Below are 24262 nucleotides of genomic sequence, written 5' to 3'. Positions count from 1 at the left end.
AATCAGAAATTAAGTCCATTATAGTAATTAGTTAAATGGGAAGTAATGATCTTCAACTTTGCAAACCCGTGCAAATCCACGTACCTTTTCACTTCCTAACAAACACTAGCTAATTAACATTTAAATATAGTGGTAATTTTTATAATGAAAGCTATTGTAAGAATATGATGTTTTAGACTCATAAGCAGTCATCTTAATACAGTTACAGTTAGGATGATGATTAATGATGTGCTCAGTTTTTTTCTGTTTACTAACAAATTTTTGTGCTTGTTGAATTTTTATTTCTTTTATTACTAGTTAGATTGAGCATGTTTGGTTTAGGTCTATGCATTCTTATTTTGTGCTAGATCTATTTTCCTGTTAGGTTTATCTTTTATTGATTTGAAATACTTTTTTACATATTAAGTAAATATGTAAATTTTGTATAAGTAATACATTTTTAAATGTTTGTTTCTTATATGTTAAATTTTTGTGATGAGCTTTATAGTTAAATATGCAATTATTTTTCCTACTTTTCAATAATGTAATTTCTAACATAGATAGGTCTTCTCTATTTAGCATTCAGATTAAAAAAATGCATGCATTTTATTCTAATGTTTTGTTTTTGCTTAGTGGTTTTCAATGTAAAGGTTTTGCTTGCCAATTAACTTTCAATAATTAGGAAGATTAGTCTATTAAGAGCCCATGATATCATTTATGTTACTCATTAGCTACTAAGCAGTTTAGTGACATGATCTCTGTTGCCAATTTATTTGAGTTAACATAATACATGTAAATGTACAATTCCTATATTCTTAATATTTCAAGTTTGTTATTAAACTCTCCTTATCGATAGAAGTAGGAGATAAATCTATTTGCTATATTAAGTTACATTTTGCAAAAAGTATGGCACATTAAACTCCCCACAGTAAATGTGCTTCATCAAGATGATATATTTACTAGGTTTCAAGGGCTTGGTTTACCTTGTAACACAGCCGAATCCACCTAAGGGTGAACTACGTTCCCACAATGAAAATCCTGAAGTAATTTACGAGGATGTGGAAGATTGCTTGCACATTGTAAATAAACATTTGTGGCAGAATTATGCGTGGGTAAAATTCATGAGTTTCCTAAGACAAGACAATAATGTTGATGTCTAAGTAACTTTAATTATTCATATGGACAAAGCAACAAATTACAAAGGCCATATTTTCAGTTTTAACTCTAACAGAAGGGTTGACATGAAGTAAAGACTTAATTTTCTTCTCAGTGACCCCAGTACTATTTATTACACAGATTTTCAGTATCTTTATTATATTGACTTATGCAATAACATTATTTACTCTTGCTTTACTAGGCTTTAGAATACAGAGGATAGCATGAAGAAATTGAAATGATCTGAATTTAAAAGAACGAGTCAGATTAAAAGTGTAGTTATTCCAGCCAGGGTGTCTATTATAATCTGCAATTAATAGCAAAGGATTATGGCTCCATCTCTGCCACGTAAGTTGTGGAGCTACTCACTTTATCTGACTAAAACCATATGGGAGTAAAGAGAATTGAAACAAAATAACAACCGAAAAAAGACACAGGCAAAATAATGTTTCAGATCACTGCAAGACCTCAGTACTGCCTTGGGCCTGTGGCAGTTGGCATCCTCATACCGGCTTCTGTAATCATGAGGTAGGGCAAGGGAGACAGGGAGGGTCTTGAATCAGCAGTGAGATGACACTTTATTTTTAAGAAGCAGAGCAGTGCTCAGAGAACTAGAAGATACTATAAAAAGATTGCTACTGGGACTGCTACTATTTGTTGAAAAGAATATATATCATGAGCTTTAAATCTATTTCTATTCTGTGATTCACTAATATCCCTTCTATGAATGTTTTGCAGTAAATGATTAAAAAACTAATGCTAGAAAACTGTCATTCAAAGATGTTCATACCTGTATTTATAATAGCAAGATATTGGAAATAACTTGTAACTTCAGTAGCATAAAAGTGAAAATACCTTATAAGCTGAATAATTGAAGATTTTAAAAATGAACTGTGGTACATTTATAATATAGAATAATATGGGGCCTTTTAAAATGACTACAAAGAAATGTAATGGTGGGAAGGACAGATCAACATTACCATAGTGGTATTCTTTGGCACATCATCTTTTTTCATTTAACTGTATTGTGCATTCTTTTTCTTTAGAGTGTAAAAGGTTAAGAGGATGATTAGCAGAAAGAAAATAAGTCAGGGAGGAAAAGGCTTCATTTAGCTGGGATATTATAGGTGCTACACGTCCCTTTTCCTAGAATTTCCCTCTCTTTCTCCTTTTTTTTTTTTTTTTAAAAGATTTTATTTATTTATTTGACAGAGAGAGATCACAAGTAGGCAGAGAGGCAGGCAGAGAGAGAGGAGGAAGCAGGCTCCCTGCGGAGCAGAGAGCCCAATGCGGGACTCGATCCCAGGACCCTGAGATCATGACCTGAGCCGAAGGCAGCAGCTTAATCCACTGAGCTACCCAGGCGCCCTTCTCTTTCTCCTTTACTGGCAAACATCCAGATTAAACATAACCTCTGTGAAATGACCCCTAATTGCACCTTCTAAGTGAAACTTACTGTTTATTTTTTCTGATTAAAATGCGTATTGAAATTGTGTGCTCTTACACCTGTGTTCCAAAAAATGTATTTCTTACAGTACAAGGAAACACAATATTCTCATATGGCTTAGTATACTGAAGTGTCTGTTATATAACAAGTTTTGGATACATATATGCTGAGTGAATAAATGCATGAAAGAATCAATAATTTTATAAAATGAATGCAATAGATTAAGTGACTTTTAAGGAAGCATCCGGGATTATGATGCTTTCCTCAAATATGCATGTAAGTGAAGATTTCAATAACTATTTGCTCAACTATATATGGAGTAAGTCAATTACTTAAAAGGTGAATTATTTTCATTTTAATTTTCTTTAATAAATGTGGTACATGGGTGCATATACTATATTTATTGACTGCTATCCTGACATATTAAGGGTTGTGTTTAATTGTGTATTTTCCTTAGAGAAAGGTGCTCTTGTTAATAAGCATGCTAATTTAGTTCTCTACGCTTTGGGCCATCTAAGGAAAAATCATTAATTTCTCATTTTATTCTGCATGAATAATTTTGAAACTTATTGATATGACTTTTTAGTTATAATTAAGAATATCAATTCAGTACTTTTGTAGAATAATGCCATAATGTTTCTGATTTAGAAAGCAGAAATACAAGTTTTTATCATTCTGAGTGCATTGTATATTCGTAACAAGTACAAATAATATTTCCTAATAAATGTTAAGAAAAAAGGCACTTAAAGTTAATCTTGTCAAACAGTGTTTAGTTTTGGAAATGCAAACTAAGTCAACTTACTTCCTTTCCCTAGAAGCGCTGCCACTGTTGTGACATTGTGTTTCATTTTGTAACCCATCTGCTACTTAGGCCAGATATGCATTTTCTGGATGCAATCTGTTGGTTTCCAATGGTTTACTACATGGTGGGCTCTATTGACAAGTAGGTGACAAAATCTTTGGCACACTAACCAGTGTGGTGTCCTGTGGTTTGTCATGTGCTGTGGCCCCGTGTTGCATGATGAGTGTAATTTGCCATTTCAGTATTGCAAATATGGTGTATTTTGCATGCAGAGCTTATGTTCTCGTGTTATAAATCTTGTATTCAAACTTCCGAAGCAGTAGTCTGTTGTTGAATTAAAACAAATCTCGCTGCATGTGAATTTTGTCACTTTTGTTTAGTTTCTAAAGCTATTTCAGTTTTGTGTCGTCTCTAGCAATAACGTTATTACTATGGGCCTTAGGGTAGAGAAAATCGAATGGTCCAATGTTGTGATGCTTGATAACATTGTCATAACTTCTGGAAATCTTCAAGTAATTTAGAGATGCTCCTTTTAAGCCAGATTTATAAACTCGAGCATTTCCTTAAGAACTTCCTTTATTTTAGTAACATATATCAGTATATGATTTCTAAAAATTTGTTATTCAAAAAGTCAAATGCGTGTAATGTGTATTAAAATATAAATTCTTTTATATGGATGAACATGATTTATAAGAAATATAAAACTAAAGATCATAAAACTACTATGCTTATAAAATGTGCTAGTTTTCCATCAAAAAAAATGTCAGCCAGAGCCTTCAAAACAAAATGCTAAAGTTACTAATTAAGAAATTTCATGGTTACATTTTTGTCCTGTAGATTGAAAAAAACAAAGTTTTATAACTTTGGAAGGGTTTATTGGCTGCGGATACATTAAAGAGCAAACTGACTAATGTTTATTTAACCTCTATTCTATATTAATATAATTTGCATTATCAGATATCTTAATACTAATCAACTAAGATGTAGTTAAATGTATTGAAATTACTATTTAAATTCATAAACGTAAAATCAACCTATATTTTATTGCTAGTAATATTACTTTGGAGTGATAGTATTCTACTGAAATTCATTAGAAAAACAATATTTAAAAAAAAACAAACCTCCCATCTGTCTTTGCTGATGTAAACTATGAAATGAATTCTTTCTCTGTGGAAGTGTTTATGGTGAGGGAAAGAAGAAACGAGAGTATCAACTTCCTGTGATTAGAGATGACACGGGGTTGGCTACAAGTTGATCATTATTGAATCTGGGTTGGGTGATTGGAATATGGAGGTTCACTGTGTTCTTCTCTTTCCCTGATGTTTAGAATTTTCATTAAAAAGCCAAAAAACCTCTGAATGAATTAAAACACTTACAAACAGTCCCATGTATTCATACATCCACATTATAGTTCTCCTTGAAAGGGAAGGTTTAGAAAACAGTTAAAAGGAAGTGTTGAGATTTAGATTATCTTTTTTCATGAATATTGACTTTTTTCTTAGGCAGCCATCTGGTGGCCAAATGCTGTAAAGCAACTATGCTGAATAAAAATACAGGCAGTGGCTTTGCAAATAGGATAGTGTGGAGAAATCATGACAGACGCAGCGTTGTAAGAATAAACTGGTAGCCGGATTAAAAAAGGGGGAAAAGGAGTAAAAATTAATATTAAATTGATATAAAAATAAATAATCTAAAGTTAAAACCTGAAAAACAAAATGTTTATACATGGTTCTGAAATGCCATTCCAATTTTATGTATTTTCTATAGATTTGAACTCATATTTATCATAATTACTAAAATCACTTGTCAAGGTTTTACGTAAACTACAACAGCCAATATTTTGAGTATGGAATTAACTGAAACATGTGGGTATAGGTAGCTATTAGCTATTTAGCTCAGGTATGCATAATAAATTTTTTGTCAAGTTTCAACTTCATTGACTTATTACTGATGAAATATTCATTTTTCCCATCATAACTTGTATCTGTATATCTTTTAACAATCAAGCTTATCTTCTAGCACCTTATCTTTCCCTTTTTTATATAGATAATTATAGTGAAGAGATTATTTTTTATTGGGGGGAAAGACCCTAAGAGCTCAAATAGAAAATGATTCAAAATTATAGCAAGGTGGATTGAAGGTATATGACTTGGACATCATTTTTATGGCCCATAAGGGACCATATTTCATTAATTTTCCACCTACTTCTTTCTTTTTTTTTTAAGTATATTAATAGATATGAGAACAATTATGAATTCCCAAGTTAAAAGAGACATCAAAATAAAGTATTTCTAGGGATTAAACTTGATCATCATATTGATTTGAAATTATGGCCCTGACCCCTCTCATCACGGGAAATTTATTTGGAATAACATTCTGTTTCCAAAGTTTTAGCCATAAAATCTCTGCCACAGAAAATTGTTCCTGATTGAAGCAAAATATTTTTTTCTGGACTACTCTTGGGGATCTTGGACTCAGAGCTTTGGTAATACTTTCTTATTTGATGTGGCTAGTTTAACCAATCACACTGGAAAAGGATCCTCAGGCAACTGACCTGTAATTTAAGAATCTAGAAGGAACTACCGTTCTTTAAGTTCTCCACTTCCTATTTTAAATCAGAAGATGTGGGCATCATTTAGCCCAATTCTTCTCCATCCTCAATCAACTTTGTACCTAGAGCATTCATATACTCCTTCAAGTTCAGTCTCCTTTATCTGATTCAGTTATATTTTTCTAGTTTGTATGAAGCAGAGGCAGGGGGAGAGTGGTTCTTTGGGTCAGCTTCAATGGCAACATTTTCTTTGAATTCAGTGGGAGAATGCTAGTGTTTATCAGTGGTAGAGGAAAAGACGTGTAATTCATGGGAATTTGTATCCTGGTTTAGCAGGCATTTCACACAATCAAAAAGATCAGGTTATTAAATCACTAGCTCAAAAACTTTAGGCTGGCTGAATGGTAAGTTTGAATACAACTGATGTTTATATATTTTTCATGCTCATGGCTGTGCAGAACCAATCTTTAACACATAGCTTTATACAAAGAAATAATACACTTTTAAAAACAAACACTTCACAGTTTAATACTTCTTTTTTGGGCTAAGCCATCTAAATTAATATAAGCTTTCATTTCTACTCTTACCAAAAGTACCATAGGGATTATAAAGAATATATAAACGTCCTGCCTTTGAAATAGTGTGCTAACCATAAAAACATAGTTCCAACGTGCTTTATCTATTTGATTGCAAAATGGGTGTTTTTCATGTTTTAGTTATATAATTGATAAATATTAAATAAAATTCCTTAACACATAATGCTTTGAAACGGTTGGGATCTAATGAAACGGAGAGAGCTCAAAGATATGAATATTTCTTGTCAGCACAGAATACTATATTTTAATTCCCATCAACGTGTATCTACCAGGGCAAATTGTGTGAAAGCCATCTCTAAGGGCAGCCTATACAAGCGTAGTGGATAAGCAAGCCCTGTGTGTAGTGTGGTGGTTTATTGAAAGTCCGTTCTTCTCTGTTGATTTTTATCAAAGCCTAGATGATTTACTCAGGTGTGGAGTGACTTTTGCTGCCAACATGGTGGTTGTGGACAAAGAGAGTACCATGAGTGCAGAGGAAGACTACATGGCCGACGCCAAAACAATTGTAAATGTGCAGACCCTTTTCAGGTAAATGTCTCAATAACTCAGCCCTGTGGCCTATTTACTGCTGATACTGGGGAAATATTTGACTCTGACTCTGTATATAAAGAATGAACATGAGGTACTTACATTGAAGTTATGTTCATTCATTTGATCCTAGAGCAAATGCTTATTTAGCCTCCAATGCGGGACTGGCACCGTATGGTTAATTTCTAACTCAGGGTCATTCTTTTCAAAGCAGACAGAATAACAAATCTGTTTTCTGGTGTAGTTTAACAATAACAAATTCTAAATCCTGTGCAGTTGCAGTCAAGATTTATGACGGACGAAGTGGGATCTAATTTTGGTTTTATGCCTGGCAGTGGCCAAAAGTATGCATTTACAATCTGGATTGCTAAATGAAATATTGTAAGGCTGTGAACAGGTAATTTACCCATGTTAAGAGCCAAGTCATAACCTTATCCTCACTATTTTCCTGTTTCTCATTAATAAACTTACCCAGATAGGAATTTCCATTATGATTATCTTTGGGTAAGAAAGAAAACTAGAGAAACGTCCATGCTATAAGCAAAGTCAAAATTACCTGTAAATGAAGACATCTTTGTCACTTGAAATGGTTCTTTCTGAAATCATTTTAAAATGTAAATATCTAAAAGATCATTGATTTAGTTTTGTGAGTTTTGTGGAAGTCTAAAAGGAACTATCTGAGGTACCAGATTATGGAAGTAAATAAAACAGTCTGAACTCCATCATCTTCTCTTGTTCCACGTTAACACTTTCATATTGTAGCAAAGCCTGTGTTGAGGGTAATTATCAATTTGTTGTTTGAGTTCAGAATTCAGAAGAGAAAGCCTAGATGTGAGTCCCACTTAAGTTGACTATTTATTATATGCTCTTAGGCAAATTACTTCCCTTCTCTAAACCTCAATGTCTTAATCACAAGGCTGTTTGGGATTTAAAAATATATACGGCTGTAGCACATGGTTGGTAGTTTTCAGTTATTCTATGAATGTTAGTGACTGTAATTATTCACTGTCATGATCACTTTCATGTGACAGAGTAGAAAAGCCACAGACTTTGGAACAGTATAGCAACAAACTTCATCTGGCACATCTATCCCTGAGGTTCCAGCAGAAACATGTGACTTTAAGTATATTTCTTAACGTCATAGAAATTCAGTTTCTCATATCTATAAAATGCACGTGGAAAATAATTAACCCTTCCTGCAGTGTTAATGTAAGGACCAGAAATTAGGTAGGTGATGAGTCTGTCACAGCATCTGGAAATTTTACTCTGAACTTGCATAAGAACCTCTTGTTCCAAAAGGAGAGGAATGTACCTTCTAAAGTTACTGTAATGTGGCAGTTCATTTAGAATATAGCGAACTAGTTATTGAGCTAAATGAAATAGTACACTTAAAGGTTACATAGCACATGTTTAAAATATGACGTACATGTAAGTAATTTTCTCCCCCTCTGGAGAATGAAAAAAGAAATTACAAATGGAAAATTAATTCAGAGAGGGATGAGATTTATAGCCAGTGAACAAAGTGAAATTGTACTTTTTAGTTCCATGCATGGCAAAAGTTAGTTACATTTTCAACAGGGAAGGATCCCCAGTCTGTTTGATGAAACATACCACTTTAATTTTCAGCTTATCAATGCTTTATTTCTATTATGCTTTATTTTTTTGTTATGGTAAAGTTTCAATTGATTTGACTTGGCTTTTATTATATAGTCTATGAATGAGTTATTTTGATTTCAAGATAATAATAAATAGATAATAATAATTCCCCATCTTACTGAAAGGTGCAAAGGCTCTAATCTTTTAAAACTAACTGGCCAGAATAACTAAAAGCAGATACCTATGTTGTGGTATTATCATCATTTCACTAAGTACGTAACAATATTTTTCAGGAAAAAAAAATCTGTGAAACGCTTAAACGGAGCAGTCCTTGAGCTGGTGGTCAGTGCATGTCAAACTAGGCTAGTCTTGCATAACAAAGTACAAAAGTCAGACACTGATGTATGGAATGTTGCTTATATAGACAAATGACCAAAATCATGCAGATTTGGCCATTTAATTTTATAGACGCAGTCAGTTACCACTTTTGAGGTCACTTTCCCACATTCCTTGATGATTTGTGTTCCTGGTTCACTGTTACTCTTGAAAACACTGTTTCTACCATCATTCTTGATGATTTTAACAATTTCGTGTAGACAATCCTTTCAATGTCTTACCTTAGCCACCTGTTCTCCTGATCATAACCTTTCCCTTGAAGTACCAGTAACGTTCCTCTCCATCCTCTCAATTTCATTTAGGTCTGGGAATACTACTGCTTATTTTCTGCTTCAATTCTTCTAATACCCCCAATTTTTAATAGTCCTGTGTCTCCACTGGAACATACTATCCACTGGATCAAATACCTTTTCACTGTCTTTAGTCACCTGAGAGCTTTTCTTTCCTCCTTACCAGATTAAGTTCCAGACCAATCATTATAATCACTCCTGTGCTGAAACCCTAAACAGATAATTACTGATTATCTACTGTGGACTAATACCGATCTCAACTCTCTTTCCCATTCTCCCTTCCTCCACTCCCAGTTTTCTTTCAGGTTCTCTGCCCACTACCTTGCACAAAATTCCTTAAAGACAGATGACCAATTCCAAAGGTAGAATCCAGATATCCTGATAAGTGAGCAACAGGCAACCAGAAATCTCATTCCTATGGCTAGGTACCAAACTATTTAGGATTAAAGCATAATACTCCATTTTCAAGGGAATGTTGAGTATACAAGAGTGAATAGTGCTACAAATGATTGAAGAAGACAATTTAGGTGATACAAATAGACTTTATTTAACACTTCATGAAGTGGGCAGTCTCCATTCCTAAGGTCCAGAGAGGGTGGGTGGCAGGAAGCTCTTATAGGATAAAGAACAGGAAAGAGAAAAACAAAATGAATAAGGAACAAGGAACAAAGAACTAAGTGTAGAGCCCAGGTTTGGCTTGGCATTTGGGGCTTGGCTGTCTGGGTATATCGTGTTTCTGGTCAAGTAGAGCATTTGTAGGTGTCAAATGACAAAACTAAAACAATTTAGTAACAAGCTTGATAGCCTTTATTCAAGGGAAGACAGCCTATGGATTGGGCAAGTACTGTGCCTCACAAGCAGTGGGACATTTTTCCAGAGAGATCTGGGGCAAGAGCGAGATTTATAGAATGTTAGAAGGGGCACCTTGTAAACAGGGCATGGCGGGCTAGGAGGTCCGGCATTTCCTGGTCAGGCTAGTAGATCCTGTTCTCTAGCATGAGCTGAACTAGCTAAAGCTGATTTGGAGGATTGAGATTGGTGTGTATTAGGTTTCCTTAATTGGTATTCACTGTAAGTACTTGGGACTTAAGTTTAGATTTGTGATGTGGGCGGGGCTGCTGAGACAGCCTCTGAGTTGTGGGTCCTGATATGCAAAATTAATTTTATCACAGAGACACAAAAGTTAGAATCTATGTTTTAGTTTGCTGACCTGGCAACCCAGCAGGAGAAGCTCCGTCTTGGGCCTGGGAATTTATTTCAATAATAGTATCTCTAAAATATCTCACCCGTCCTTCTATCTTCATGAACGTCATTAATTTCCTCAAAGGAGAACCAAATTCTAATCTGCTTAGCATCTGTATGTATTTAGCAAACTAAGGTGACCTTATGCTGTTGCTTTGCATGGGATGATGCTACATTTTGTTTTAGCATTTGTAAAGGACTATGAAGCTCTTTGGGCACATGCCATTTCAACTTGATTATTTTGACATTCCATTTTGATGCGGGGGCATTCTGACTTTTGCATTCTCAGCTTTTAAAATGACTTAAGGAATATGTTGGGAAAATCTTCGATCTGTGCTTGTATTAGAGCCCGGGAGACAAGAATGAGATGGAATTCAAGTATGAAATGAAAATAACGGTGCTCTGGTTCACAAATTATTGGTATAACTGGTATCACCTGTTTTGCCAGTCTGGAGTAAGGTTAAATTTGTTGTTATTCAGAAGCTCACATTGATCACTTGAACCCCTGCCTTACTAGGACATACAGCTTCACTTGGGAAGCCTTTCTTCCTTCCAGATTGTTCAAGGACCTTTCAGAGTTACTCAGTCCCAAAAGACCAAGGGCAAAAGTAGGAGAATCTCATTAATGCACTAGCAGTAGAGTTGGGGGTAAGAGTGAGGTTTAAGAAGAGTTAGAGGAGAGCTAGGGGCATGAGGAGGACGCCTTTTCATCTGGAATTGCATTTATACTTAAACATTTTTTTTAAGATTTTATTTATTTATTTATTTGACAGACAGAGATCACAAGTAGGCAGAGAGGCAGGCAGAGAGAGAGGAAAGGAAGCAGGCTGCCCGCCGAGCAGAGAGCCCGATGCGGGGCTCGATCCAAGGATCCTGGGATCATGACTTGAGCCGAAGACAGAGGCTTTAACCCACTGAGCCACCCAGGCGCCCCATATAACTTAAACATATGTTTGTAATTGAAAACAACTATACAGTTCAGTGTGTCTTTATATAGTGTGGCAATTATGGATTTGCTGGGTTGGCTCCTGCGTATTTCTTCCAGAGAACGCACTCAGGAAGTATTTTATTTCTCACATTCGAAGTCTAGAGCTTGGCATACAAAGTTTCAACACTCAAATACTTGCTGATAACTCCTGAAGTTTGTGCGGTTTTCCAAACTGAAAGACCAGCAAGTCCTCACTTTAAAATTTAAGTTTCTCTTCCTAAAGTTTTACCGAAGAAGTACCTGGTATGTTTGAACATATTGCCTGTTTTTACATTTTTATGAAGAAGTGTTAATCTTAACTAAATTTAAACAACCATGCCAAAACGTGCAAAACGTGCCGTGAATTAAAAACAACTGCTTCAAAATAGCTACGTCAGACTAACTATCAAAATGCTCTACTTAGGGAACGTTTGGCGTGTCCATGGCATCTCTCATTATCCTCATTTAGCTGGGAAAAAAGCAGCATTGAAGGCAGCTTACTGGCTCATCCTACCTTATATAGGAAAAAAATTGGCTGATTCAAACCAACGGCTTTAAGTCTGTGCATCTGGAAAAGAAGAGGCGAGAAAACTTTCTCTGGAAGTTGAGAAGCAGAAAATTTTCTAGAGAGCGCACAAGATAGTTAAAACATCAGTTTAATACAGAATGGCTACGAATGTAAATAGTTGCTAATGTTAAAAGATAAACTAAGGCATATTAACAATTTTTAAGAGTTTATGTGAGTAAAAATTGGTTCAAATCTGGCAGCACCAGATAGGAAGTGGTTAGAAACACTCCAAGGACAGGAGTGAGGGACTCATCGAGAAGAGGCAGAAGCAAAGCAAGGAAATTATTTGGCCACAACTTAAGTGGTTTTCTTCGAGAAAGCCTAGCTGTCTGTGTTTGTCCTCTGGTTTTGATGTCTTAGCCTTGAGGCATTTATAGGCTGAGGTTTTGGCTTGCTTACGTAGCCTGCTAAAGTGTTAGGACCTTCTCAGTCTAATGGTCTCTTCATTTAATTGATTTAGCATCGATTCATCTGCCTTGTAAAAGCCTAGGAGTGACTTAGTTCAGAAGTCCCTTGGGCTGATATTTTAATATGAAGATATTTTTGTGTTTGCTTTTTTCCCCTAAAATTCAGCTGATTAAACTGCTAAGATAACTACTATTAGTGCTCTCTCAGTGGAAACATTCAGTCAAGTCATGTATCTGTGATGTGTTTGGAAGGAGAAATTCCTGCATTAGCCCAGTACAGGTCAGGTGGACCTCTACAAACACCTACAGCTTGATTTATCCACGGGGTATTACTGAGTGTCTAGTGAGTTTGGGGCCTCTACAGGATGCTGTCTATGGCTGCTGTGGTGCTGAAGGCAGACAGTGATCAGTCGTGATTAAGGCATCCTGGCTTTGTATTGCTGATAGTCTAAGCCGAGAACATTAAACAAGTCATTTAAAAATTGAAATGGAGGGGCGCCTGGGTGGCTCAACGGGGTTAAAAATGAAATGGAGAATGGTAAGTGTGGCAGGTACCGAAAAATAAAAAAGAATGTTATATACATCCAGACAACAAGAATATATGATCTAATCCAGTGGATCAAGGAAACACCTCCCTGAGAAATTGGTCTTTTACCTGCAAGTTAGACTAAGCTGGCGAAGAGAGGAGGCGAGCGCGCCACATGGGGGCAGCATAGCCAAAGGCTCTGAGGTCCTGGTTTGCGGCGCTTCAGAACAAGTTGATCTTCCTTACAGGAGCTAACAGGAAGGAAACCACTGAAAGATAGAGTTTTATAAAATATTGTTTTAGCTACAATGTGAAAAGTGGTTTGCGGTGGGGGAGGGGATAGTAAGAGCAGGGAGAGCTGGTCATTTTAAAGATTTGCATCCCCAGGATGCTAAGAGCATAAATGGCAAGCTAAAATATAAAAATTAAAAAAGGGAATATTGTCTTCAGGTTGGCACAAGTAGTCATAGTCTAATTGAAGAAATAACATGCCTCTATACTTGGAAAATGATATAATTGAAAATATTGGTAATGAGTTTGTATAAATGTGAGAGTGATTCCTTTATATAGTTAAAAAATGTTTTTTTAGGGGCGCCTGGGTGGCTCAGTGGGTTAAAGCCTCTGCCTTCGGCTCAGGTCATGATGATCCCAGGGTCCTGGGATCGAGCCCCACACCAGACTCTCCCCTCTGTGGGGAGCCTGCTTCCTCCTCTCTCTCTGCCTGCCTCTCTGCCTACTTGTGATCTCTGTCTCTCAAATAAATAAATAAAAAATCTTAAAAAAATATTTTTTTATTCTTTTGATTAGTTTACATGGATAAATTTAAATACAGGACATATCTGATATTTATTATGGTCTCATTTATTACTAACTCAGACTCAGATCTAAAGTATTTAAAAAGCATTTATCAAAAAAATCATATTTATTTTAATGTTGACAGTCAATTGTAGTCAAAAACTAGTGTTTCATATCTCTAAGTGTGTGTACCTATTTATAATGTATACTCCCATTACTCAGAAACATCATGCCCAGCCATCACAACAGATCGAAATTTATAGTGTAAGACAATAGCTGAGTACTTTTATTAAAATACTGTAAACGTTTTCCAGGTTTATATGTCCTTATGTTTGTTTTGCTTAAATATATCATTGCAGCTAGTCCCAGAGTTCTCCCAATGGTCTGGGAAATAGAGTATAGACTGTGTTTTCCATCTCTGTATTGGTTAGTATAACAAGGCATGTCTGTCAAAATACTTTTTGAATAAATTAATTCAGGCAGAGAACTATTCCATAGAGATTTTGCACATCTCCACAGTGATACTCACATCACTCAATCAGAACATAAAGTAATTGTAGAAAAGTTTTAAATAGAAAAAACAATATTATTTTTCAACTGTAATAATGCTTTAATGTGATCCTCATACCTAGGGAAGATAGACTTTTTAATGTCATTTTATATCTAAGATATCTTATAATCAGAATGTGTTTTAGGCCATGTTAAGGTCCAGAAATAGAATTATAGATGAGTATTTGAAAGATATATAATTAATATAAACCAAATATAAACCAAATTTATAAATGTATTATAATAGAATGTGAATAATATTTTGTAGATATAAAAGGCAATGCAATAAAACATTTCAATATTTAAGTTTTATTTAGTTATAGATATAGGTTATAGTTACAGATTTTCACTAGGTGGCAGACTTAGGTAATGCTTTCACTTTCTCAGTCTAAACGGTGGTATAGGTTCATTTATATAGAACAGAAATGGTATATCATATGCATTTTTTTTGGTTCTAATTTCCACTCTACAAGTCACTAAAGTGCAATGACCAGGTCACCTAATCATATTCCCACTCACTGTAATTCAGACCTTCAGTATATAGTATATATATATATATATATATATATATTTCTATTTGATATAATGTGTTAAAAGGATTATATCATCCAAGTAATCATAAATGTATCCAAAGTTAGAATAAACTATCTATGGAAGATAAATGTATATTTCTCTGAGAAAATGAAAATTTCCCAAAAGATGAAATAGCTTTTCATTGGTTTACAGCTATGTTTTCTCACAAATTACTTTTCTTACCTTATATCTCAACACTGTTCTAGATGCTTCTCATGAGCTGTCCATTTACTGGTGTCTTAATGCTACATAATCGGTGAGGACTCAGCCAGTCATATTTATCACCCCTAGAAAAATATGTACCAAGAAAATATGTAGAGCCTTATAATTTATAATTTTTTGTAGTTTCCTATAGGTAGTAGGGCCTAATTTAAAGGCAAAATTTCACTTCATACTTGTTTGTATGTCCTAAAGACCAGAGCTGTCTGATCACAAATACTTGATAATTACTTGTTAACGTAGGTGTTAAATACTCCCCTCAGTTAATAAAAATAACAATAATGAAGTTGTGATGTGATAGTTATTATCATGGAAATATGTGTGCAGGGTTGCGTGTGTGTGTGTTTTGGGGGGAAGGAGGTGTATAGGAAGAAAGCTAGTGCTTTCTTTAGGATCCTTTTATTTATTTATTTATTTTTATTAAAAGACTGTATTTATTTATTTGATAGAGATCACAAGTAGGCAGAAAGGCAGGCAGAGAGAGAGAGAGGAAGGTAAGCAGGCTCCCCGCTGAGCAAAGAGCCTGATGCAGGGCTCAATCCCAGGACCCTGGGATCGTGACCTGAGCTGAAGGCAGAGGCTTTAACCCACTGAGCCACCCAGGTGTCGCTTAGGATCCTTTTAGAAGAACACTATCAACTGAGCCTTGGCCTCAATCCATTATAATGAAATGTTATTTCAGCTAAAATATTTTCTCTTCTCAGAAGGTCATTATAGCAAGATTTGACATTTAAAATTGCATACTGTGAGGATAGGGAACTTAGAAGATCAAAGAACTCATATTATAAACAGCAAGCTCATCACGTGACATCTTTGTCAATCAGTGTATTCATTTATAAATTGTAATTTTAACATTATCCACAAAGTCACCTTGTAACTTCTTAGATCAGCTTCATGAGTTTCTATTCTCTGCCACTTCATAATTGTAGAGAGAAATAAAGTAAAGCCAAATTACTAAATTTATTTTTCTTACATTGCTAAAATGTTGGTTAAAATATTCTTTGGAAAACAGTGTTCCATTTTTCTTGCATTATATGGACAGTTTTTGTGGCAATGCCTGCTGCTGTAATTGCATGTACTTTTATGCCTAAGGCTAGGAAACATTTACTCATAAATATGTTGTTATACAAAATGCCATATTGGATTGTTGGTGTAATGCAAATGTTTTTTGTGTATTTGTTTGTTTTTTTTAATGTAGGTTGTTTTCCAGTCTCAGTATTATCACAGAACTTACCCACCCAGCCAACATGAGATTCATGCAATTCAGAGCCAAAGACTGTTACTCTCTTGCTCTTTCAAAACTGGAAAAGGTAAGACTTCATATTAAGGGAGTTGCATTTAACTATTTTTCCTGAAAGAGCAACTCTGAAATTCCTATATATAGAAAGAAATGCTATGAGGTAGTAAAAATAAAATTACTCTTTTGTATTCTTATTTTGGAACTAAAATCTTAATTTACAAATTTTTAATGTGAATTGATGGATTTGAACCACTTGTATCACAAGTGAACAGAATGAAAATCTTATTCTCTCATCATCTATTGTAAATTCAAAGCATGATCTACAAAAGAGTTAAATGCAACAAGAATGCATATACTCACTTATAATGCCAGTTATATTGTTAATATCATGAGTGCTATATCAAGAAACCCGTTTTTATAGAGGGCTTTGCAGTTTAAACTAATCCTTAAGGCCCTAGAAAAGTTGTAGTCTTTGTTAAAGTTAGCTTCCCTAATGTCACCAACACAATCTGAGACAAAGCTGAGTTTATTGCTTCCTTAGATAAGGGAGCTGGTCACCTCAGGAGAGCTTTGGCAATGCATCAGAACAGGGGAAGCAAGGTCAAAGTTTCTTGAGTACAGGAAATCTTATTTAATGAGGGTCTTTGGAATGGGGGGTTCATTAGGTTTGGGAAGGGATCAGGGCAATGTGAATGGACAAAGTAGGATTGTAAAGTCATGTTATGTGGACAGAGAGGTGTGGTTTCCATTCTTAATGTCTAACTTGAGTTGTGGCTGTAAATGGATTTTGATACTAGTACACCGAAAGACTTTGATGTAAGAGAAAACAATGAGATTCAATCTTATTCATGTGAAAATGTGTTAAATCTATGCCATCTTTATTGTTTATGAAAACATAAGAGGTGCGAATAATGATGCCTTATACTTGTTAGTGTTTGGTTAGTTCATTTTTTCATTTGATTTCGATTACCTGTTATGCCAAACACTGTCCTAATTCCTAAGAGACATATTGCTGAGTAAGGACATTATTGCACTCTGGTTTGTTGATTTCCATCTTCAGTCAGAGCTGGTCACATCTGTTATATTAGTAGAGCCTTCCCACTGTTCCTTTATAGTCATAGTAAAGTTGTTTTTAGTCACTGCCTTCAGAAGAGGAAACTGAGTGTAAGACAGGTAAAATAACTTTTCCAAGATTATACAGCTCTCAAGTTCGTGCAGTAAGAGAATCTTAAAGACATTAATGTTCAGGACAGAAAACTTCCATTATGCCACTCTACATAGGAGTGGAGGCAAGTTTGGCTAAATTGGCTCAGCACCCACAGGCAAACCTAGTTATCAGGAATCCAGCTGAAATCAGTGCTGACATGGTATCTGATGCTCTCCCTCATGTCATACTAGAATTACCTAGTGATGAAGAGTGTAGGCTCTGGAGTCAGATTGGTCCATTTCTTTACTATTATCTGGGAATGGAACCTGGCTATTTACACATTGATAGTTTTGTGATTCTTCTCTAGAAATAGTGGTAATAGTTAAATAATAGGGTCATTGCGAAGATTATACCACATGATCTATCCAAAACACTTAGCCCAGTTTTGGCATATAATCAGTATTCAAATAAATGGTACTACAAACATAATTACAAATTATTGTGGATGTCACTAATCAATACTCCATTCTATGTATTCAATTTTATACTAAGTGAGTGGATGTTTGAAGATCGTAATTGTGGAAGATTTTTTTAATAGTGTTGAGTGTCTGTGTCTATATTATTGTGTGTCTATTGCATTAGGGAAAAAGAACAATATGAGATTTTAATATTTGTTGTGGAATTAATAAAAAATAAAATCTTTTATCAATCTAGAAATGCTTTTTACAAATGTAGGAAAGTTTTACTTGAATAAACGTTAAACCAGACTGATATATATCTCAAGAAATCCACTAAAGAGATTGCAAAAAACAGAAAGGCATCTCACTCTTTTATATAGCTAAGCAAATACAATTTTTGCATACATGTTAATTGTCATAATATAAAGGAAAAATAAAACTTCTCGTATCTTGGCAACAAGCAAGCAGTTAAAACTTGCAGCTGGATACATAAACTAACCTCCCAAAGAGACAGAGAGACTGCCCACTTTAAGTTCACATTTCAGAAAGATAGTTCTAAGACTTCCAAGAAAAACTTCACTGATACAAAACTGGCTAGAGATTATTCAGGTTTTCAAAAGGTTTGCATCTTTCTGAAAGCAACAGAGAAAGGATTTACAATCACAAGTTTTCTAAAGGAACTGCTCTAGGAAAAAAAGGAGGAAAGATGTAATTTTCTTCTCTTTTGACATCAGGGAAATTCATTTATTTTTTAGATTTGTATGTACCCTTACATATACTAGATATTTCCCAAAAAGAGTAAAGGAATTCAGTATATCCCCTCATTATTAAGGAACAGTGAGTCTTGGGTAATTGGAATTGAAACCAGTTGGTTTGGAGGTTATAAAGCCATAGAAAAATTTTTTTCAACTCAATTATTACCATTTTATCCATGGAAATAGTGGTTTTGTCACATAGAAACCTTTTAGACTGTAGTGCTGTTATGGCTTAAATTGTGTTTCTCCCCCTCAAAAAAAAAAGATGTACTAGCCTCTAGTACCTCTGAATGTGATCTTATTTGAAGATAGGGTTTTTATAGAGGTAATTGGATTAAAGAAGGCCATTGAGGTGGGCCCTAATGCAATACAACTGACATCCTTATAAAAAGGGTAAATTTGGATACAGAAACAGTCATAGATAAATGGAAGACAATGTGGAGAGCCATCCACAGCCAAGGAGAGCGGCCTGGAACAAACCCGTTTGCTTACAGCCCTTAGAAGGAACCAATGCTGCTGACACCTTGATTTCAGATTTCCAGCCTCCTGAACTCTGACACAATAAATTTCTGTGGGTTGAGCTACCCAGTCTGTGGTACTTTGTTATGGCAGCCCTAGTAAACTAACGAATGCACCATCAGTGATATAGTGATGGTTAATTTCCAATCCATGCTTTTTATCTGATATAAATATTGCTAACATAGTAATTGTCTTTCTATATTTGTATTCTGGATACAAGGAGATATTTTTAGGCTTGGGAAATTGATCTTTATTTCTAGTATTGAATAATATTCCAAATTTATTTTTGGCTGAAGAATAGGTAGATTTTTTAATCTTTTGAACATATTTATGAATATCTTTCTATTCTATCCACAATTAGATGCCTTTGCACCTTCACAGATAAAGCCTTCACCTTTAGAAACATAATCAAGGTTTTGAATTAGAAACAAACAACAGCTTGGCTGCTTGACACACATTTTGGACACTAAGTGGTTTTCGTTTGTGCTAGAATTTGTTAGAATGAGTGTGGGAGATTAGATTGCATTGACCCTGGATGTTTTACTTGTGTCATGATTACATTTGGGTGGTTTCCTTGTAGACCTTGAATTCTAATAGAACACCGGTTGCCACTAGTAATGGAAGTGATAATCTGTAAGAATTCTCTGGAAGGGGCCACACAGTGAAGAATAGACACAGTAATAACTTCCATGAGGAAAAGGAGAGAACTGAGAGCACAGAAGGATCACTGGTCTATGACATGATGTGAACAATGAATGATTGTTGAGGACCCCCATCTAGTCTTGTAAAAGGAAATTCCTTGATTATTTCTTGATTATATTTTTAGATTGCTCTCTTGAGGAATTCCCTTGTCTGTTGTTTTATGTGACTCTTGTCTCACCTCAGGCTTCTTCCTAAGCTATTTTTAACCCTTGTCACTTTAGGAGTACTTACTTCTTGCTGCCTGTGTGAATGTTTATCCTGCTTATTGCTTATCCAAGTTTGGAAAAAATCTAAAGATTTTTAAGCTTATGAAAGCATTTTCCCCCTAAAACTTTAAAGATTAAAGATTTCTTAGATGAGTCTGCTAATTTCTTTCAAAAACTTGATAAACTTCTAGTATACTTCTCTAAATATTTATGACCAAATGCTCCCCAAAGTTCCTTCTTAAAAATAATTTTTCATGCATCTCTCTCTCTCTTTGGAAGCTGCCTTAAGGTTATTGAGACAATAGTGCTGGGTTGAACTTTGTTGTTCAGTGTCTGGCTTCAGTTTTCTCTCCTGTTCGCATTCAGAAGCACACCTTTTTTTTTTTTTTTAAAGACTTTATTTATTTGACAGAGAGAGAGAGAGATCACAAGTAGGCAGAGAGGCAGGCAGAGGGAGAGGGTGAAGCAGGCTTCCTGCTGATCAGAGAGCCCAATGTGGGGCTCGATCCCGGGACCCTTATATCATGACCTGAGCCGGAGGCAGAGGCTTAACCCACTGAGTCACCCAGGCGTCCCCAGAAGTGCACAATTTTTAAATATTAGAGGATCCTAAATCTCTGAGTTCCCTGTTTATTTTTAGTCTGTACTTGAAACTAATTCTTGCTTGAGCTACTATCTATCTTAAAATGTACAACTAAAGGCAGCAAATAACAGTATATACACACCAGTATTAAACAGATGGAAGTTTTTAATGGATCGGGTCTGGGAGTGACACATAGACTTCCACTCACATGCCACTGGATAGAACTCAATAATATGGCCACACTTAACTTCAAGGGGGATTAGGAAATGTAGTCCAGTCATATGCCTATGAAGAATAAGGCAATCAGTTTTGGTAGACAGTCCATATTCTCTGTCACATGCAATATACCACAAATTTATGAAATTTTCAAAGTATTTTCTGAACTTCTCAGCTTTAGCTTGCATTTTCCCTTTCATCTGCTCTTTCATTTGTTGTTGTCCACTTTTGCTTTGAGTTGTTTTGAGTTATATTATCCTTTTTGTCTTGGATATTCCCATTACCACCATTGTTTTCCCAAAAGTACTTCCCATGTTTGATCATTGTTCATATTGGATCATTGACACTTCCTCTACAAAATAAGTGTAGCTGGCATCAGAAACACAGTATAAGAGCTGAGTGAACACGGAAAATGTGACAGGTAATAAAAAACAGAGAAGAGGAGGACAGCAATTGGAAAAAGAATTTTTCATCTTATTTTCCTATAAAGACTTACTTCATCTCTTGTTTTGATGCATTTTGTAAAAAAGGCTTTTATTCATGCTTATAGCAATTTGCTTTAAGACTGCATTCTTTAAAATTGCTCTTGAACTATCACCATTCCCCAATGATGATCATAATTACACTTGAGCTATCATATGGTAATTACACACTGATGTAAGAAGCAAAGTAATGAAAATGTGAGGGGAAGGGTGACATAATACATATATATATATATATATTTGATCTTTGTTCCTGGTTCCTGACACAAAGCTTCAAAAACCCTTGGAATTTGTTAGTAGTCTTTTTCATATCTTTCAACCATACCTGATTTTATGCTGAGGCAACTCATGGTGGATCTTCTAGATAGCTTTAGGATGGATGAGAGCTAGAAAAAGTAACCACATGATTAGAATATTGAAACTTTCAAAATCTTCATCACCTTTCAGACCTCCATGGACAGCAGAGGGGCTGGACGTTGAGTTTAATCATGTGGCCAGTGATTTAATTAGTCATGTCTACATAATGAAACCGATAAAAACCCTGAAAAACAAGACTTGGAGAGTTCCCTGGTGGGTAAACATAATGATGTACCAAGAAAGTGGTGCGCCCTGACTTCATGGAGACAGAAGCTCCTGTGCTCAGGATCCTTTCGGACTTGCCCTATGTAACTTTTTAATCTGCCATTTATTTTTACTCTTTATAATAAAATGATAATCATTAAGTGTAGCATTTTCATGACTTATGTAAACATTCTAGCAAATTATCAAAACTAAAGGAGTTGTGGGAAGCCCCAAATTTATAGCAGGCTGAACAGTTGTCTTGGAGATATCTGGGACTTGTGGCTGATGTCTGAGATGGGAGTCGTCTCATGGGATTGATCCCTTAGCCTGTGGGTCGGAGTCAACTCTGGGTAGTGTCATGATTGAATTGAATAGTATGACATCCAGTTGGTGTCAAAGAATTGGTGTCAGAATGCAAAGAGTCATGTCTGTAAATCACATCACTTTGTAGTCAATGATAGAGGAAAAATAATAAAAATTGAAGACTGCATCTGGGAGAAATAAGTGAGACTCAGATTTATTTTTTAATATATTCATTGTGTAAGCAAGTGGCAAATTTTATATATTCTCAATTTAAATTCAAACCAGTAAATATTTACTGAGCACCTGTTATGACCCAGACACCTTGTTTAATGCTAGCAGTTACCAACAGAATAAATAAATAAATAAAATAAATAGATATAAATAAATAAATAAATGGAATTTATAATTTGATGGGAGGCATAGGTATATAGGAACAAACAAAAACACATGGCCTTACTTTTTTCTGTCCAAACAAGTTGGACTACTTTTTATTCATAATCAAAGTATTAGAATAGCTGAATGGAAGTTTGTTACTACACTGCCTACACTGGATTTGATTTATTAGGACAATTTTTATTCCACTTTTTTTTAAGATTTTATTTATTTATTTGACAGACAGAGATCACAAGTAGGCAGAGAGGCAGACACAGAGAGAGGAGGAAGCAGGCTCCCCGCTGAGCAGAGAGCCCGATACGGGGCTCGATCCCAGGACCCTGGAATCATGACCTGAGCCGAAGGCAGAGGCTTTAACCCACTGAGCCACCCAGGTGCCCCGGACACTTTTTATTCCATTTTTAAGAAAATATTTACCATTTTACCATGGCTGTCCAGAAAGAATTTGAAGAGAATATTGATATTAGTTTCTATTTCTTTTAAATGTGGAAAAGCATTACCTGATATACTCTAGAGGAGTGATAAAATGTTATTTATGTGGATAATTATTTAACATTTAAACTTATCTATTAAGAATATGCATAGTATTATGATTTCATGCAATATGTCCAGAGTTACCATAGGCTGAAGGTTTGTGTCCCTCCCCAAAATTCGTATGTTGAAACCTAGGCCCTGATGTGATGATTTTAGGAAGTGGGGCCTTTGGGAGTTGAGTAGGTCATGAAGGTGGAGCCCTCGTGAATGGGATTAGTGCTTTTATAAAAGAGACCCCAGAGAACTCCTCCACCATGTGAGGACACAGGGAGAAGATGGCTGCCTATGGAGCTGCCTAGGGCTCCATCTCACAACCCCAAGATCATGACCTGAGCTGAAATCGAGAGTCGGATACTTAACTCACTGAGCCACCCAGGCGTTCCCCCCAATCATTTTTTTTTTCCATTTTATTTATTTTTTCAGCGTAACAGCATTCATTGTTTTTGCACAACACCCAGTGCTCCATGCAAAACGTGCCCTCCCTATTACCCACCACCTGTTCCCCCAACCTCCCACCCCTGACCCTTCAAAACCCTCAGGTTGTTTTTCAGAGTCCATAGTCTCTTATGGTTCGCCTCCCTTTCCAAATTTTTTTTTTTTTTAATAAACATATAATGTATTTTTATCCCCAGGGGTACAGGTCTGTGAATCACCAGGTTTACACACTTCACAGCACTCACGAAGCACTCCCCCTCTCCCAATCCCACCTCCCCCCAGCAACCCCCAGTTTGTTTTGTGAGATTAAGAGTCATTGAACTACTGGGTATTTACCCTAAAGATACAAACATAGTGATCCGAAGGGGCACGTGTACCCGAATGTTTATAGCAGCAATGTCTACAATAGCCAAACTATGGAAAGAACCTAGATGTCCATCAACAGATGAATGGATAAAGAAGATGGGGTATATATACACAATGGAATACTATGCAGCCATCAAAAGAAATGAAATCTTGCCATTTGCGACGACATGGATGGA

General features: G+C 35.5%; 1 protein-coding gene across 5 annotated transcripts in view; it reads left to right on the top strand.

Moving 5' to 3' along the window:
- The window catches only part of KCNT2 (potassium sodium-activated channel subfamily T member 2), a 344600-nt gene that overhangs the window by 258275 nt on the left and 62063 nt on the right, over positions 1-24262 (top strand). For 3 of the 5 annotated variants that reach the window (XM_045982454.1, XM_045982455.1, XM_045982457.1), the window contains exons 20-22: positions 3453-3524; positions 6924-7058; positions 16385-16496. In XM_045982454.1, the coding sequence (XP_045838410.1) occupies positions 3453-3524; positions 6924-7058; positions 16385-16496 (319 nt within the window). The remainder of the gene's footprint in view (positions 1-3452; positions 3525-6923; positions 7059-16384; positions 16497-24262) is intronic. The other 2 variants (XM_045982456.1, XM_045982458.1) reach the window with 1 other exon arrangement.

Source organism: Meles meles, chromosome 17 (assembly GCF_922984935.1).
Source record: "Meles meles chromosome 17, mMelMel3.1 paternal haplotype, whole genome shotgun sequence".
NCBI classification, from domain to species: Eukaryota; Metazoa; Chordata; class Mammalia; order Carnivora; family Mustelidae; genus Meles; species Meles meles.
Note: the sequence above shows the minus strand (reverse complement) of the source record. Positions and strands in the feature narration are given on the sequence as shown.